The 20,112-nt window shown below is 48.0% G+C and overlaps 1 protein-coding gene across 2 annotated transcripts in view; it reads left to right on the plus strand.

Annotated features, from left to right (window-relative positions):
* Positions 1-20,112, plus strand: part of PRR36 (proline rich 36) — a 28,104-nt gene that overhangs the window by 2,691 nt on the left and 5,301 nt on the right. Inside the window, exons 2-5 of one of the 2 annotated variants that reach the window (XM_075577334.1) lie at positions 871-1,032; positions 1,495-1,573; positions 4,347-4,393; positions 8,058-12,194. In XM_075577334.1, coding sequence (XP_075433449.1) covers positions 882-1,032; positions 1,495-1,573; positions 4,347-4,393; positions 8,058-12,194 — 4,414 coding nt within the window. In that variant the 5' untranslated portion in view covers positions 871-881. The remainder of the gene's footprint in view (positions 1-870; positions 1,033-1,494; positions 1,574-4,346; positions 4,394-8,057; positions 12,195-20,112) is intronic. The other variant, XM_075577335.1, reaches the window with a different exon arrangement.

Below are 20,112 nucleotides of genomic sequence, written 5' to 3' on the forward strand. Positions count from 1 at the left end.
CCGTGGCGACCTCCTCATGGCCGAACAAGGCAGGTCGGGATTGGGAGCGGGACTAGGTGGCGAGTAGATTTTTGGGTGATTTGTCAACCACTATATATATATATATATATATATATATATATATATATATATATATATATATATATATACACATTATATATATATATATATATATACACATTATATATATATATATATATATGTATATATATATATATATATATATATATATATATATATATATATCACGTGTGTGCATCTATACATTTGTATATAAGTAGGTGTATATATCTGTATCTATCCATGTGGGTGTATGTTTCTTCATCTTTTATGGAAATATATATATGTGTGTGGGTGTGTATGTATGTATGTATGTATGTATGTATATATACATACACACATACACATATATATAGAAACACGGTTATACACACGCATATATATGTAGGTACGTATCTGTGTCTACATATGTAAATACCTGTGTGTGGGAGGTGCAGGCAGCAGCCGGCTTTCCTGCATAATTAATTCCTCTAGGACTAGACAGGCCAAAATACTGAGCTTGATACGACTATGTATCAACAGAGCCCAGCACCTCAAGGATGAGCCACGGATACCGAGCCTACCACCTCAAGGGTTGTACAGGAATACAGAGCGTGGCACCTCTAGGGCTAGGCAGGGATAGAGCCTGGCACCTCTGGGACTCGACAGGGGAGACAGAGCCTGAAACCTCTAGGACTGTAAAGGGATACAGAACCTAGCACCTCTAGGGCTGGATGTGTGCTACGAGCCTGGCACCACTAGAACTGTGCAGGGATACAGAGCCTGGCACCTCTAGGGCTCGACAGTGACCTCTGACCTCTCCTCCCGCAGTTCAATACAAGATGGACCCGTCCTGCAACGGCCAGGGGGGGGACACAAAGAGACCTCTAGCCACGAGACCCTCTGTTCCTAGAGGGGCAAAACCTGGGACCCCCTCCCAGTCTCCTAGGGGCGCCACGGATACCCCTAGACCAGCAACCACTAGGACTGCCGGTGAGTGCCTTATTGCTTTTGTAACATGTTATTAAGGTAACCCAGCTCCTGAGTGCCTTATAGCCCTTGTAACATCTGATTAGGGTAACCCAGCTCCTGAGTGCCTTATAGCCCTTGTAACATCTGATTAGGGTAACCCAGCTCCTGAGTGCCCTAGTAACATCTTCTTGGGGTAACCCAGCTCTGAGTGCCTTATTGCCCTTGTAACATCTTCTTGGGGTAACCCAGCTCCTGAGTGCCTTATTGCTTTTGTAAAATCTGATTAGGGTAACCCAGCTCCTGAGTGCCCTAGTAACATCTTCTTGGGGTAACCCAGCTTCTGAGTGCTTTATTGCCCTTGTAACATCTTCTTGGGGTAACCCAGCTCCGGAGTGCATTATTGCCCCTGTAATATCTTACTGGGGTAACCCAGCTCCTGAATGCCTTCTTGCCCCAGTAATATAGCCATTATTTGTTTTAAAGGAACAGAGTCAAGGCCTGCGACTACTAAAGTGACACCGGGGTCAAAAGGAGCGACCACCTCAAAGACCAGCGCGGGCAGGTAAGGGATGTACAAAGCACGGTATACAGGGATAAACACAGAGCAGGGGGGAGGGGGGTTGTGTGTGTGTGTGTATATATATATATATATATATATATATATACACACACACACACACACACACACACACACACACACACACACACACACTTTACTGTGGAGGTGTTTTGTCACTTTTTTTACCCACCATAACTTAACTAAGTGTGGTGAAACCTATCCTAAGGCCGTGCGTATTGTGCCCGCAACGGGTGACGTCGCCCAAAAACAAATGCTTTGCCGCCGCCGCGTGCGCTTATAGTAAGCGTGGCGGCGACAATGCGACGGAGCGATGCCGCGTCCCGTTTTTTTGGAAGCTGGCAATATTTCATTTTTCAAGGGCTGTCGCCTCATGTGACAGCCCCTGAACCAATCAAATGCCAGTAAGCCTGCGCCGCCGCCGCCGCAAAGCAAAATATAACTTTCGCTAGCGACGACGGGGGACTTCACCCATCGCGTCGCCCGTCGTGGACCCTATACGCGTGGCCTACGCTTCATTTTGCAAAGCCAGTATAACCAACCCCACACTGATGAGACCTATTAAGGTCGAAACAGTCTGTCTGTGAGTGGGTTTACGGGCTATGCCTCTTAACCCAGGCTGTGCTCAAAAGCTGTGCAATGCAGCAAGCATAAGCTTATAGGGGACCATGTCATATGGTTTTTAAGCAAAAGGCAGCACTGTGTGCTCATTTGCATGTTATTTCCCAGAATCCCTTGCTGCAGTGGAAGCAGTCTGTGCTGGGGGATAATAGTGAAAGGCGGGGTTGCAGACCTGTCTAATACTTGCAAATGAGCACACAGTAATATTTCCATTTTCTATATATAAAAAAAATATAATATATATATATATATATATATATATAAAATAAGTAATAATATAAGATATGGTGAGTGAAAAAGGCAACAACATATGCTTGTAATACTCAATAAAATTTAAGTTATAAAAAAAAACCTCCACCGTTAGCATATAGCCAATAAAGAATATCACTTGTAAGCACATTCACATGTCTTAGACAGGTCTGCAACCCTGCAAAAGGTGACACACTGTGTGCTCATTTGAATGTCATTTCCCAGAATCCCTTGCTGCAGTGGGAGCTCTGTGTGCTAGGCGGTAATGGTGAAAGGCGGGGTCGCAGACCTGTCTAAGACATGTGAATGTGCTCACAAGTGATATTCTTTATTGGATATATACATATATATATATACATATATAAAAAATAGATTTTACCAGATTGGAGTCCGGAAAAAACGAGACAGCACACAGTCCAGTAGTTCCAAAAAAGTTGTATTCAGAGTAACATGGCACCACCTCCAACGTTTCGATCACCCAAGCGTGACCTTCCTCAGGCACGTCCCTGAGAAAGGTCACGCTTGGGTGATCGAAACGTTGGAGGTGGTGCCATGTTACTCTGAATACAACTTTATTGGAACTACTGGACTGTGTGCTGTCTCGTTTTTTCCGGACTCCAATCTGGTAAAATCTATTTTTTACATGTGCATATGGGACAAGCATCAGCATTTTTTATTTGTTTACAGTGTGCCAACTGAGTGTGATTTTTTCATATATACATATATACATATATATATATAGGAAAGGAAATAGGTGTCACAGTACTACAGGATGTGAAAACATATTGCATAAATGGGACACAATGGTGGCTGCAAACCTGAGTGGGTCAGACGCTGGACCTCCTTCCTCGTATACGGACACATTGTTTACCTCGCAGGACTTATTCCTGCGCTGGACCAGCACCAACTTCCTATCTAGGAAGGGATTACATTTGCTCCAGGGCCATCCCGCGTTCCCGTGGCCGAGTACTGCGCTATCTACATTACTCACATGGCTACATTTGGACATTTGATACAGGACATTATATCCTTTGTTTTCCATCATGGGGCTGTTACATTCAGTGATCTGTGCGCCCATTTCCCTGTGAGCTTCTCCTATCACGCTTATAGTGCTTATGTGTTTGCAACCTATAGACCTGCAAGACACACCATGATTTAGACTTTTGTCTTGTTTGCACCCACCATTGCGTCCTATCTATGCATAATGTTTTCACATCCTGTAGTACTCTGGTAGGGGTTCTTGTGTTATATATGGTTATCGAGCAGTAGCACTACTTTTGATTAGTCCACCTGGTTTGTTTTTTTTACTATTTGTCTTGATGACTGGCATGTGTGTGTATATGTATATGTATATCTATCTATCTATCTATCTATATATATATATATATATATATATATATATATATATACAGTGTTCGACAAACCTATACATTTGCACGCCCCGGGCGAGTGGATTTAACATCGTGGCGAGCTCCTATTGGCCCAAGCAGCACATGTATGGTACTAGGTGGCGAGTAGATTTTTTTGTTCGGCGAGTAGATTTTTTGGTGATTTATCGACCAGTGTGTGTGTGTGTGTGTGTGTGTGTGTGTGTGTGTGTGTGTGTGTGTGTGTGTGTGTGTGTGTGTGTGTGTGTGTGTGTGTGTGTGTGTGTGTGTGTGTGTGTGTGTGTGTGTGTGTGTGTGTGTGTGTGTGTGTGTCTATATATATATATATATATATATATATCTTTACCGGGCAGACCCTTCTCAGTAGGCTTTCCAGAAAGAATGCGACAGCACACAAATTAATCCAATTTCAAGGGAGTGCCTTGAGAAAGTACATGTGTATGTGTGTGTATATATATATATTTATTTATTTATTATGTATATGTCTTTCTCATATCCAGGACAGTCACCACATCTCCTAAGAGACCTGGTGCAGTGACAGAGAGAGGTGAGACAACCCCATCCCCACCGCAGGGTGACAGTGACACAGACAGGAGGGAGCTATGGGACACGGGGTCTGTCCCTCCCCCTGCAGGGTGACACAGTGACACCGACAGGAGGGAGCTATGGGACATGGAGTCTGTCCCTCCCCCCCCTGGGTGACACAGTGACACAGACAGGAGGGAGCTATGGGACATGGAGTCTGTCCCTCCCACCGCAGGGTGACACAGTGACACAGACAGGAGGGAGCTATGGGACATGGAGTCTGTCCCTCCCCCCGCAGGGTGACAGTGACACAGACAGGAGGGAGCTATGGGACATGGAGTCTGTCCCTCCCACCGCAGGGTGACACAGTGACAGACAGGAGGGAGCTATGGGACATTGATTCTGTCTCTCCCCCCGCAGGGTGACAGTGACACAGACAGGAGGGAGCTATGGGACATGGAGTCTGTCCCTCCCACCGCAGGGTGACACAGTGACAGACAGGAGGGAGCTATGGGACATTGATTCTGTCTCTCCCCCCGCAGGGTGACACAGTGACACAGACAGGAGGGAGCTATGGGAAATGGTGTCTGTCCCTCCCCCCGCAGGGTGACACAGACAGGAGGGAGATGTGGGACATGGAGTCTGTCCCTCTCCCGCAGGGTGACACAGTGACGCAGACAGAAGGGAGCTATAGGACATGGAGTCTGTCCCTCCCTCCGCCGGGTGACACAGTCAGGAGGGAGCTATGGGACATGGAGTCGGTCCCTCCCCACCGCAGGGTGACACAGTGACACAGACAGCTATGGGACATGGAGTCTGTCCCTCCCCACCGCAGGGTGACACAGTGACACAGACAGCTATGGGACATGGAGTCTGTCCCTCCCCCCGCAGGGTGACACAGTGACACAGACAGGAGGGAGCTATGGGACATGGAGTCTGTCCCTCCCACCGCAGGGTGATACAGTGACACAGACAGGAGGGAGCTATGGGACATGGAGTCTGTCCCTCCCACCGCAGGGTGACACAGACAGGAGGGAGCTATGGGACATGGAGTCTGTCCCTCCCCCGCAGGGTGACAGTGACACAGACAAGAGGGAGCTATGGGACATGGAGCCTGTCCCTCCCACCGCAGGGTGACACAGTGACACAGACAGGAGGGAGCTATGGGACATGGAGTCTGTCCCTCCCCCCGCAGGGTGACACAGTGACACAGACAGGAGGGAGCTATGGGACATGGAGCCTGTCCCTCCCCCCGCAGGGTGACACAGTCAGGAGGGAGCTATGGGACATGGAGTCTGTCCCTCCCACCGCAGGATGACACAGTGACACAGACAGGAGGGAGCTATGGGACATGGAGTCTGTCCCTCCGCCCGCAGGGTGACACAGTGACACAGACAGGAGGGAGCTATGGGACATGGAGCCTGTCCCTCTCCCCGTAGGGTGACACAGTGACACAGACAGGAGGGAGCTATGGGACATGGAGTCTGTCCCTCCCACCGCAGGGTGACATGGTGACACAGACAGGAGGGAGCTATGGGACATGGAGTCTGCCCCTCCCCCCGCAGGGTAACACAGTGACAGACAGGAGGGAGCTATGGGACATGGAGTCTGTCCCTCCCTCCACAGGGTGACACAGTGACACAGACAGGAGGGAGCTATGGGACATGGAGTCTGTCATTCCCCCCGCAGGGTGACACAGACAGGAGGGAGCTATGGGACACGGAGTCTGTCCCTCCCCCCGCAGGGTGACACAGTGACACAGACAGGAGGGAGCTATGGGACACGGAGTCTGTCCCTCCCCCGCAGGGTGACACAGTGACACAGACAGGAGGGAGCTATGGGACATGGAGTCTGTCCCTCCCCCCGCAGGGTGACACAGTGACACAGACAGGAGGGAGCTATGGGACATGGAGTCTGTCCCTACCCCCGCAGGGTGACACAGTGACACAGACAGGAGGGCGCTATGGGACATGGAGTCTGTCCCTCCCCCCGCAGGGTGACACAGTGACACAGACAGGAGGGAGCTATGGGACATGGAGTCTGTCCCTCCCCCCGCAGGGTGACACAGTGACACAGACAGGAGGGAGCTATGGGACATGGAGTCTGTCCCTCCCCCCGCAGGGTGACACAGTGACACAGACAGGAGGGAGCTATGGGACATGGAGTCTGTCCCTCCCCCCGCAGGGTGACACAGTGACACAGACAGGAGGGAGCTATGGGACATGGAGTCTGTCCCTCCCCCGCAGGGTGACACAGTGACACAGACGGGAGCTATGGGACATGGAGTCTGTCCCTCCCCCCGCAGGGTGACACAGTCAGGAGGGAGCTATGGGACATGGAGTCTGTCCCTCCCCCCGCAGGGTGACAAAGTCAGGAGGGAGCTATGGGACATGGAGTCTGTCCCTCCCCCCGCAGGGTGACACAGACAGGAGGGAGCTATGGGACATGGAGTCTGTCCCTCCCACCGCAGGGTGACACAGTCAGGAGGGAGCTATGGGACATGGAGTCTGTCCCTCCCACCGCAGGGTGACACAGTGAAACAGACAGGAGGGAGCTATGGGACATGGAGTCTGTCCCTCCCACCGCAGGGTGACACAGTGACACAGACAGGAGGGAGCTATGGGACATGGAGTCTGTCCCTCCCACCGCAGGATGACACAGTGACACAGACAGGAGGGAGCTATGGGACATGGAGCCTGTCCCTCTCCCCGCAGGGTGACACAGTGACACAGACAGGAGGGAGCTATGGGACATGGAGCCTGTCCCTCCCCCCGCAGGGTGACACAGTCAGGAGGGAGCTATGGGACATGGAGTCTGTCCCTCCCACCGCAGGATGACACAGTGACACAGACAGGAGGGAGCTATGGGACATGGAGCCTGTCCCTCTCCCCGCAGGGTGACACAGTGACACAGACAGGAGGGAGCTATGGGACATGGAGTCTGTCATTCCCCCCGCAGGGTGACACAGACAGGAGGGAGCTATGGGACATGGAGTCTGCCCCTCCCCCCGCAGGGTAACACAGTGACAGACAGGAGGGAGCTATGGGACATGGAGTCTGTCATTCCCCCCGCAGGGTGACACAGACAGGAGGGAGCTATGGGACACGGAGTCTGTCCCTCCCCCCGCAGGGTAACACAGTGACAGACAGGAGGGAGCTATGGGACACGGAGTCTGTCCCTCCCCCGCAGGGTGACACAGTGACACAGACAGGAGGGAGCTATGGGACATGGAGTCTGTCCCTCCCCCCGCAGGGTGACACAGTGACACAGACAGGAGGGAGCTATGGGACATGGAGTCTGTCCCTCCCCCCGCAGGGTGACACAGTGACACAGACAGGAGGGAGCTATGGGACATGGAGTCTGTCCCTACCCCCGCAGGGTGACACAGTGACACAGACAGGAGGGCGCTATGGGACATGGAGTCTGTCCCTCCCCCGCAGGGTGACAGTGACACAGACAGGAGGGAGCTATGGGACATGGAGTCTGTCCCTCCCCCCGCAGGGTGACACAGTGACACAGACGGGAGCTATGGGACATGGAGTCTGTCCCTCCCCCCGGAGGGTGACACAGTGACACAGACAGAAGGAAGCTATGGGACATGGAGTCTGTCCCTCCCCCCGGAGGGTGACACAGTGACACAGACAGGAGGGAGCTATGTCCAAGATGGTGATTCTCCTTTCTTTCAGACCAGGCACCTCTCACCAAACCTTCACCTAATCAGATGGCTCCTCTCCGGGGAGGGATGAGCGGGCAACGGCAGGTGACAGACCCCCCTGCCACAAAACCTGGAGGACCCCAAAAATCCATGGGGCGTGACAAGGACCCTAAATCTGCCCTTGCGCGGGATGGAGAGCCCGTGTTACCCACAAGAGCAAATGGAGGCGACAGGAAAGAGGCCGGGGTGGCGTTGGGACGTGGGGCAGTGCCACGGGGGAAGGCCCAGTGCCTGGGGCCTGTGGGCTCTGTTTCTGTGGCAGTGAAACCAGTTAAAACTACATCTGCATCAGTTCAACCAATAAGCATGGCATATGTGCCAGCCAAACCAGTAAAAACTCAATCAGCTCCAGTTAAACCAGTAACCACTGCGTCTGTGCCAGCAAAACCGCTTAAGACTCCATCTGTACTAGGTAAACCAGTAACAACTGCATACGTGCCAGTTAAACCAGTGAAAACTGCAACTGGACCAGGTAAACCAGTAAAAACTGCAGCTGAGCCAGGTAAACCAGTAAAAACTGCATCTGGGCCAGTTAAACCAGTAAAAACTGCATCTGGGCCAGTTAAACCAGTAAAAACTGCATCTGAGCCAGGAAAACCAGTAAAAACTGCATCTGCGCCAGGTAAACCAGTAAAAACTGCATCTGGGCCAGGTAAACCAGTAAAAACTGCATCTGAGCCAGGTAAACCAGTAAGAACTGCATCTGAGCCAGGTAAACCAGTAAAAACTGCATCTGGGCCAGTTAAACCAGTAAGCTGTGAGTCTCTGGCAGTCGATCCATTAAGAATTCCAGTAAAGACACCAGTGGAAGGAGGAATTTTACCAATAATGCCACCGGAACCAGTAAAGCCTTCAATGGAACCAGTGAAATCTCCATTGGTACCAGTGAATACACCACAGGAAGCAGTAAGTATTTCAGTGATACCAGAAAGCACTGCTTTTTCACTAGTACAAATACCAGTGGAACCAGGACAATCCACAGTGAGGCTAGAAAATACATCAGCTGAGCCTGTAAAAGTTCCAGTGACACCAGTAAAAACACCAGTGCGAGAAATAAGTATCCCAGTAGAAGCAGTAGGTAAGGAATTTGAAGCAGAAATAAGCCAAGTAAAATCTCCAGCAGGATCAATAAATAAATCTCCTAGACCAGTTATGTTACAAGAAGAACAAGCAAACAGTCTACTGGAATCAGTAAACAAGTCCACTGCGAAACCCGTAAACACAGCATCAGAATCAATACAGAGAGTAATGGGACCAGCGAATTCTACAGTGGAACCAGTAAAATCATTAGTAGAGCCAGAGAAATATTCAGTGGAACCAGGGAAATCTTCAGTAGATCCAGTAAAATCTCCAGAGGAACCACTGAAATATCATTTGAAACAAGTGCAATCTCCAGTGGAATCAGTGAATCCTCCAGTGGAATCAGATAAATCTCCAGTGGAGCCAGTAACATCTTTAGTGGAATCAGCAAAATCACCAGTGGAATTAGTCAAATCTGCAGTAGAACGAGTGAAACCTGCAGTAGAACCAGTAACATCTCCAGTGAAACCAGTACAATCTTCAGTAGAATCAGTGAAATCTGTAGTGAAACCAGTAAAATCTTTAGTGAAACCAGTGATTCCTCCAGGGGAACCAGTAATATCTGCAGTGCAACCAGAACATTATTTAGTGGAACCAGAGACATTTCCAGTGGAATCAGTAGGGTCTGCAGGGAAGACAGTATGCACTGCAGAAGTGGAACCAGTAGATATAACAGTGGAACAAGTAAAACCTCAAATGGAACCAGTAAATAAGACCAGTGATGCAGCAAACATAGCAGTGGAACCACTGAGACCTCCAGTGGATTCAGTAAAAACTCGAGTGGAACCAGTAAACATTCCAGAGGAACCAGCGACACCCTCAGTGGATTCATTGAAAGCTCAAGTGGAACCAGTAAACACCCCAGTGGAACCAGTAAGCACTGCATTAGAACCAGTCAAAATATTAGTGGAACCACTGAATCCTCAAATGGAACCAGTAAAAGTGTCTGTGGAACCAATACAACCTCATGTGGAATCAGTAACAATTGCAGTGGTAGCAGTAATATCTGCAGTGGAACCAGTAAATAAGCACACTGAAACCACAGACATGGCAGTGGAACCAAGAACACCACCAGTGGTTTCAGTAAAAACTCGAGTGGAACCAGTAAACATTCCAGAGGAACTAGTGACACCCCCAGTGGGTTCACTTAAAGCACAAGTGAAACCAGTAAACATCCCCGTGGAACCAGAGAGAATACCAGTAGAACACGTAAATAAACTCGCTGAACCAGTAAATGCTCCATTGGAACCATTAAATATTATAATGGGGCCAGTAGACATCCCAGTGGAACCAGTAAGCAGTGCATTAGAACCAGTAAAAATATCAGTGGAACCACTGAATCCTCAAATGGAACCAGTACAAGTGTCTGTGGAACCAATAAAACCTCATGTGGAACCAGTAACAATTTCAGTGGAACCAGTAACATCCCTAGTAGAACCAGTAAATAAACCCACGAAAACAACAAACATGGCAGTGGAGTCAGTAACACCACCAGTGGATTCAGTAAAAACTCAAGTGGAATCAATAAACATTCCAGTGGAACCAGTGAGAAAACCAGTGCAACCTGTAAACAAGTCCACTGAACAAGTAAAAGCTCCACTGGAAGCAGTAACTATTCCAATAGAGCCAGTAAACATCTCAGTAAAACCAGTAGGCACTACATTAGTACCAGTACAAATACTTGAAGAACCAGTAGTGATATCAATGGAACCAGTGAATGATCTAGTGAAATCTCCAGTGGAGCCAGTACAATTTCCAGTAAAACCAGTTAAATCTCCATTGGAACAAGTACAATTTTCAGTGGAACCAGTAAAATATCCAGTGGAACCAGTAAAAAATCCAGTGGCGCCAGTACATTTTCCAGTGGAACCAGTAAGGTATGCAGTGGAACCAGTAAAAAATGCAGAGGAACAAGTACAATGTCCAGTGACTCCTCCAGTGAAACTTTCATGGGAACCAGTGAAATCTGCAGTAGAACCAGTACAATTTCCAGTAGAGCCAGTAAAATATGCAGCGGAACCAGTACCATTTTCAGCGGAACCAGTGATATCTCTAGTGGAACCAGTACAATTTCCACCGGAATCAGTGAAAACGTCAGTAGAACCAGTACAATTTACACTGGAACCAGTAAATCCCCCAGTAGAACCAATACAATCTCAAGTGGAACCAGTGAAATCTCCTCTGAAACCAGTAAAATCTTCAGTGGAACCAGTAACCTTTCCACTGAAACCAGTGAAGCCTCCAATAGAACCATCCTCACTGGACCCCTTATTCCCACAATCAGAAGACTCGGCCCGTCTCACAGCACCAGAACGTCCTTCTCGGGCTGAGAATGTTCCAGAAGCCCTAGTCCAGCCTGTGGGCACCCTCATGTGTCCCCCAGGGGCCACGGATCTAGGGTGGTCCCAGGAGGAGGAGGAGGAGGGAGAACCGTGGGTGCTGGTGGAGTGGGTGGAACTGGCTGACTTCAGAGAAGATGCAGAGGGGACACTATGCCGGCCAATCAGCCTGAGCCACGGAGAGGAGGATGAGGAGGCATGTAAGGGGGAGGAGGGGCAGACCATAGCCTCGGGATGTAGCACCCTGAGCGACCCCCAACTTGCAGGGCAGAGCAGCAGCGAGACCAGTACCCCCGAGGAGCTGAGGACGTACGAAGACACCAGCTCTGGGGTGGAGTCCCACTCCGATGACGCGGCCCCGTCCCCACCCACCATGCTTACCCCTGACCCTGACCTGGGCATTCACATGGGACGGGAGGAGGAAGAGGGGGGGGAGGAAGGGGGTGAGATCCCAGCGGGAACCCTGGCCCCAAAGGGCCATAGGACACCCCCACCCCCCCGGGATCCAGGCACAGGAGGGTCGCAGGGGCCAGCCCCCCATGGGAACTTTGACCCTGCCACAAGGGACCCGCCAGAGCAGAAGAGGGAGGTGACGGGTTTTAATGGCTCCCGGGTGCCTGCAGCTGCCCCAGTAGGGGCAAGAGGGCAGGAGGAGGAGGAGAGAGCGGGGGCAGAAGAAGCCCAGAGAGGTAATGAGTGAGTGGGGGGTCAACGGGGAATGGGGTGTTTCCAGAGAAGGGGTTACTGGGGTGATGCTCTGCAGGTCCCTGGCAGCAGAGGGGTTAGTGGCACAAGGCTCTGCAGATGTCTAGCAGGGGAGGGGTCCCCTAAACTTAAACACACACCCATCACACGCAACGTGTCACTTGTAACTTCTGTCACTTCATTTGTCTTTCATACTCTCTTCTCTCCTTCCCTCTCTCGCTCCCTATTCCTTTCACACTAACTCTCAGCCTCCCCCCTCTCTTCTCTCTCTCCTTCCCTCTCTCGCTCCCTATTCCTTTCACACTAACTCTCAGCCTCCCCCCTCTCTTCTCTCTCTCCTTCCCTCTCTCGCTCCCTATTCCTTTCACACTTTCTCTCAGCCTCCCCCCTCTCTTCTCTCTGTCCTTCCATCTCTCCCTTCGCTGTCTCTGTTTCTTCCCCCCTCTCACTCTCTCTCTTCCCCCCTCTCTCTCTTCCCCCCGTCTTTCCCCCCCCCCTCCACTCTCTCTCCCCCCCCCTCCTCTCTCTCTCCCCCCCCTCCTCTCTCTCTCCCCCCCTCTCTCTTCCCCCCCCCCCCTCTCTCTCCCTCTCATGTATTTTTTATCTCCTGTGGTTGCTTTTTTATGTTCTAATAAATTTTGATTTATTTTCTACAATATACGTGACCTCTGTTTTTATTTAAACACGTCATGCTTGTGTCATTCTTACGTAAACGTGTGTCACATGTAAGAGTCATGTATGTATGCCTCACCGGTGTGTCATTTGGAGTCTGTTTGCTATACCTGTGATTTACATGTCATTACAATGTCCACGTGTCACATTGCATGCCTGTGTGTCATTTGTGTCACGCATTGGTGTATGTACAGTTGCGTGAAAAAGAAAGTACACCCTCATGAATTCTATGGTTTTACATATCAGGCCATAATAACAATCATCTGTTCCTTAGCAGGTCTTAAAATTAGGTAAATACAACCTCAGATGAACAACAACACATGACATATTACACCGTGTCATGATTTATTTAACAAAAATAAAGCCAAAATGGAGAAGACATGTGTGAAAAACTAAGTATATCTTATGATTCAATAGTTTGTAGAACCACCTTTAGCAGCAATAACTTGAAGTAATCATTTTCTGTATGACTTTATCAGTCTCTCACATCGTTGTGGAGGAATTTTGGCCCACTCTTCTTTACAACATTGCTTCAGTTCATTGAGGTTTGTGGGCATTTGTTTATGCACAGCTCTCTTAAGGTCCCAACACAGCATTTCAATCGGCTTGAGGTCTGGACTTTGACTGGGCCATTGCAACACCTTGATTCTTTTCTTTTTCAGCCATTCTGTTGTAGATTTGCTGGTGTGCTTGGGATCATTGTCCTGTCGCATGACCCAATTTCGGCCAAGCTTTAGCTGTCGGACAGATGGCCTCACATTTGACTGTAGAATACTTTGGTATACAGAGGAGTTCATGGTCGAGTCAATGACTGCAAGGTTCCCAGGTCCTGTGGCTGCAAAACAAGCCCTAATCATCACCCCTCCACCACCGTGCTTGACAGTTGGTATGAGGTGTTTGTGCTGATATGCTGTGTTTGGTTTTTCGCCAAACGTGGTGCTGTGTATTATGGCCAAACATCTCCACTTTGGCCTCGTCTGTCCAAAGGACATTGTAAAACATACTGGACACCTAACAAGCTCCTATTAAACCCCCAAAATACCCACAACATATATATAAGCATATGAGTGTCAGAGGAGTGCTACTGAGCATGGCAATATGCATTAAAACCAGAGACATAACATAAAACACAGACAAAGCTCAGTTTTTAGCACATCTAGTGAGACTCATACACGGTACAGTGCCTAAATATATATGGATAAATATCTAATAAGTAAATGGTCTTTTAGTTTGACATTTTTGGCCAAAATTGTTGTAAGCCCCTGAGCCAACGCCAAGGCAGACCACATATCAGGGGTCCCTAACGCTAATATAAATTCTTAATAACCTGTTTAATAACAGGAAGAATGATTTATAGTAAATCTGTCAATATTAGCCGTGTATGAGTCTCACTAGATGTGCTAAAAACTGAGCTTTGTCTGTGTTTTATGTTATGTCTCTGGTTTTAATGCATATTGCCATGCTCAGTAGCACTCCTCTGACACTCATATGCTTATATATATGTTGTGGGTATTTTGGGGGTTTAATAGGAGCTTGTTAGGTGTCCAGTATGTTTTACAATTCTTGTCCAGCTAGTCATGGCTGATTGGAGGTTGGCAACCTCCTACTTAATTTAAGCTCACCCCCTCCCACATTTAAATGGTTATGGGCTCACTCCATAGCATCTTCCACTCAGGGGAACTTGCCTGCTTGCAGTTTGGCTGTGACATCTCTAATACAGAGTGCTTTTCCTGGTAATGTACAGGTTAATAAAAGCTTCAGTCAGACAGAACTTTGCAGCTAATATTGACAGATTTACTATAAATCATTCTTCCTTTTATTAAACAGGTTATTAAGAATTTATATTAGCGTTAGGGACCCCTGATATGTGGTCTGCCTTGGCGTTGGCTCAGGGGCTTACAACAATTTTGGCCAAAAATGTCAAACTAAAAGACCATTTACTTATTAGATATTTATCCATATATATTTAGGCACTGTACCGTGTATGAGTCTCACTAGATGTGCTAAAAACTGAGCTTTGTCTGTGTTTTATGTTATGTCTCTGGTTTTAATGCAAAGGACATTGTTCCAGAAGTCTTGTGGTTTGTTCAGATGAAACTTTGCAAAACTAAGCTGTTCTGCCATGTTCTTTTTAGAGAGAAGAGTCTTTCTCCTGGCAACCCTTCCAAACAAACCATACTTGTTCAGTCTTTTTCTAATTGTACTGTCAGGAACTTTAACATTTAACATGCTAACTGAGGCCTGTAGAGTCTGAGATGTAACTCTTGGGTTTTTTGCAATTTCTCTGAGCATTGCACAGTCTGAACATGGGGTGAATTTGCTGGGACGTCCACTCCTGGGAAGATTGGCAACTGTCTTGAATGTTTTCCACTTTTGAATAATCTGTCTCACTGTAGAATGACGAACTTTAAATTGTTTGGAAATGGCCTTATAACCCTTCCCAGATTGATAGGCAGCAACAATTGCTTCTCTAAGATCATTGCTTATGTCTTTCCTCCTTGGCATTGTGTTAACACACCTAAATGCTCCAGACCAGCAAACTGCTAAAACTTCGGCTTTTATAGAGGTGGTCACACTTGCTGATGATCAATGAATCAAGGGCATTTGATTAGCAGCACCTGTCTGCTACTTAGCATCTTAATTCCTATGGAAGCAGTAAGGGTGTACTTAGTTTTTCACACATGGCTTCTCCATTTTGGCTTTATTTTTGTTAAATAAACCCTGACACGGTGTAATATGTCATGTGTTGTTGTTCATCTGAGGTTGTATTTACCTAATTTTAAGATCTGCTAAGGAACAGATGATTGTTATTATGTCCTGATATGTAAAACCATAGAATTCAAATAGGATGTACTTTCTTTTTCACAACTGTATACTATACATGCATCATATATGGGTGCCATATATGTAATGCCATTCATATATCTTATCTGTGTCCATATACAATGTGTCTATATGTCAAATGCGTGTTATTCCTTTGTGTCATGTATGTATGTAGGTATATATGTCTTATGTGGGTCCACTATATAGGTGTATTATGGAGTGTCATGCATGTGAGTCCACTATATAAGTGTTATATGCAGGTTCATATCATGTGTGTCTGTCATATGTTTATCATACAAGCACATTATATATGTGCATAATACATATCCTTGTGTCAAATATGTATCTCTGTCATATGTGTGAGTCCGTGTATCCCTGTACCATAAGGAATATACCCTGCTATATACACACACACACTGACTGAAGGGTGTCATCATCACAGCATGATATCCACAGGAAATATACCCGTTATATACACAGTACGCGAATGCTCCTCACTGTCACTGCATGATACCGATAGCAAATATACCCTGCTATATATAGCTATATACACATTGACCGCAGGGTGTCATTGTCACTGCATGATACCCACAGGGAATATCCCGTTATATTTCCCTTAGATCATAAGCTCTTCGGGCACTGACTCCTTTTCCTATTAATTTGTCTGAAGCTCTTATTCCCCTTGTGTGTTGTAATGTTGTCGCGTGTATTGTAAAGCGCCGCGCACCTGGATGGCAGTATATAAATAAAGATATACATACATACACACAGTGACTGCATTGCACCCATGCACGGTGACAGCAGGGTGTCACCGTCACCGCATGATACCGATAGCAAATATACCCTGCTATATATACACACAGTGACAGCAGGGTGTCACCGTCACCGCATGATACCGATAGCAAATATACCCTGCTATATACACACAGTGACAGCAGGGTGTCACCGTCACCGCGTGATACCGATAGCAAATATACCCTGCTATATACACACAGTGACAGCAGGGTGTCACCGTCACCGCATGATACTGATAGCAAATATACCCTGAAATATACCCTGCTATATACACACAGTGACAGCAGGGTGTCACCGTCACCGCGTGGTACTGATAGCAAATATACCCTGCTATATACACACAGTGACAGCAGGGTGTCACCGTCACCGCGTGATACCGACAGCAAATATACCCTGCTATATACACACACACAGTGACAGCAGGGTGTCACCGTCACCGCATGATACCGATAGCAAATATACCCTGCTATATACACACAGTGACAGCAGGGTGTCACCGTCACCGCGTGATACCGACAGCAAATATACCCTGCTATATACACACAGTGACAGCAGGGTGTCACCGTCACCGCGTGATACCGATAGCAAATATACCCTGCTATATACACACAGTGACAGCAGGGTGTCACCGTCACCGCGTGATACCGACAGCAAATATACCCTGCTATATACACACAGTGACAGCAGGGTGTCACCGTCACCGCATGATACCGATAGCAAATATACCCTGCTATATACACACAGTGACAGCAGGGTGTCACCGTCACCGCGTGATACCGATAGCAAATATACCCTGCTATATACACACAGTGACAGCAGGGTGTCACCGTCACCGCATGATACTGATAGCAAATATACCCTGAAATATACCCTGCTATATACACACAGTGACAGCAGGGTGTCACCGTCACCGCGTGGTACTGATAGCAAATATACGCTGCTATATACACACAGTGACAGCAGGGTGTCACCGTCACCGCGTGATACCGACAGCAAATATATCCTGCTATATACACACAGTGACAGCAGGGTGTCACCGTCACCGCGTGATACCGACAGCAAATATACCCTGCTATATACACACAGTGACAGCAGGGAGTCACCGTCACCGCATGGTACTGATAGCAAATATACCCTGCTATATATACACACAGTGACAGCAGGGAGTCACCGTCACCGCGTGATACTGATAGCAAATATACCCTGCTATATATACACACAGTGACAGCAGGGTGTCACCGTCACTGCGTGATACCGACAGCAAATATACCCTGCTATATACACACACACTGACAGCAGGGTGTCACCGTCACCGCATTATACCGATAAATATACCATGCTATATACACACACAGTGCCAGCAGGGTGTCACCGTCACCGCATGATACTGATAGCAAATATACCCTGCTATATACACACAGTGACAGCAGGGTGTCACCGTCACCGCGTGATACCGATAGCAAATATACCCTGCTATATACACACTCAGTGACAGCAGTGTGTCACCGTCACCGCGTGATACCAATAGCAAATATACCCTGCTATATACACACACAGTGACAGCAGGGTGTCACCGTCACCGCATGATACCGATAGCAAATATACCCTGCTATATACACACAGTGACAGCAGGGTGTCACCGTCACCGCATGATACCGATAGCAAATATACCCTGCTATATACACACAGTGACAGCAGGGTGTCACCGTCACCGCATGATACCGATAGCAAATATACCCTGCTATATACACACACAGTGACAGCAGGGAGTCACCGTCACCGCATTATATCGATAGCAAATATACCCTGCTATATACACACACACAGTGACAGCAGGGTGTCACCGTCACCGCATGATACTGATAGCAAATATACCCTGCTATATACACACAGTGACAGCAGGGTGTCACCGTCACCGCATGATACCGATAACAAATATACCCTGCTATATACACACACAGTGACAGCAGGGTGTCACCGTCACCGCATGATACCGATAGCAAATATACCCTGCTATATACACACAGTGACAGCAGGGAGTCACCGTCACCGCATGATACCGATAGCAAATATACCCTGCTATATACACACACAGTGACAGCAGGGAGTCACCGTCACCGCATTATACCGATAACAAATATACCCTGCTATATACACACAGTGACAGCAGGGTGTCACCGTCACCGCGTGATACCGACAGCAAATATACCCTGCTATATACACACACAGTGACAGCAGGGTGTCACCGTCACCGCGTGATACCAATAGCAAATATACCCTGCTATATACACACAGTGACAGCAGGGTGTCACCGTCACCGCGTGATACCGACAGCAAATATACCCTGCTATATACACACAGTGACAGCAGGGTGTCACCGTCACCGCGTGATACCGACAGCAAATATACCCTGCTATATACACACAGTGACAGCAGGGTGTCACCGTCACCGCATGATACTGATAGCAAATATGCCCTGCTATATACACACACACAGTGACAGCAGGGTGTCACCGTCACCGCATGATACCGACAGCAAATCTACCCTGCTATATACACACTCAGTGACAGCAGTGTGTCACCGTCACCGCGTGATACCGACAGCAAATATAATCTGCTATATACACACACACAGTGACAGCAGTGTGTCACCGTCACCGCGTGATACCGACAGCAAATATACCCTGCTATATACACACACACAGTGACAGCAGGGCGTCATCGTCACCGCATGGTACCAATAGCAAATATACACTGCAATATACACAGTGACAGCAGGGTGTCACCGCCACCGCATTATACCGATAACAAATATACCCTGCTATATACACACAGTGACAGCAGGGTGTCACCGTCACCGCATTATACCGATAGCAAATATACCCTGCTATATACACACACAGTGACAGCAGGGAGTCACCGTCACTGCGTGGTATCGATAGCAAATTTACCCTGCTATATACACACAGTGACAGCAGGGTGTCACCGTCACCGCGTGGTACTGATAGCAAATATGTCCTGCTTTATACACACAGTGACAGCAGGGTGTCACCGTCACCGCATTATACCGATAAATATACCATGCTATATACACACACAGTGACAGCAGGGTGTCACCGTCACCGCATTATACCGATAACAAATATACCCTGCTATATACACACACAGTGACAGCAGGGTGTCACCGTCACCGCATTATACCGATAGCAAATATACCCTGCTATATACACACACTGACAGCAGGGTGTCACCGTCACCGCATTATACCGATAACAAATATACCCTGCTATATACAACACACACGGTGACAGCATGGTGTCACCGTCACCGCATTATACCGATAGCAAATATACCCTGCTATATGCACACACTGACAGCAGGGTGTCACCGTCACCGCATTATACCGATAACAAATATACCCTGCTATATACACACAGTGACAGCAGGGTGTCACCGTCACCGCATTATACCGATAGCAAATATACCCTGCTATATGCACACACTGACAGCAGGGTGTCACCGTCACCGCATTATACCGATAACAAATATACCCTGCTATATACACACAGTGACAGCAGGGTGTCACCGTCACCGCATTATACCGATAGCAAA

This window comes from Ascaphus truei, chromosome 20 (genome assembly GCF_040206685.1).
Source record: "Ascaphus truei isolate aAscTru1 chromosome 20, aAscTru1.hap1, whole genome shotgun sequence".
In the NCBI taxonomy this organism is placed as follows: domain Eukaryota; kingdom Metazoa; phylum Chordata; class Amphibia; order Anura; family Ascaphidae; genus Ascaphus; species Ascaphus truei.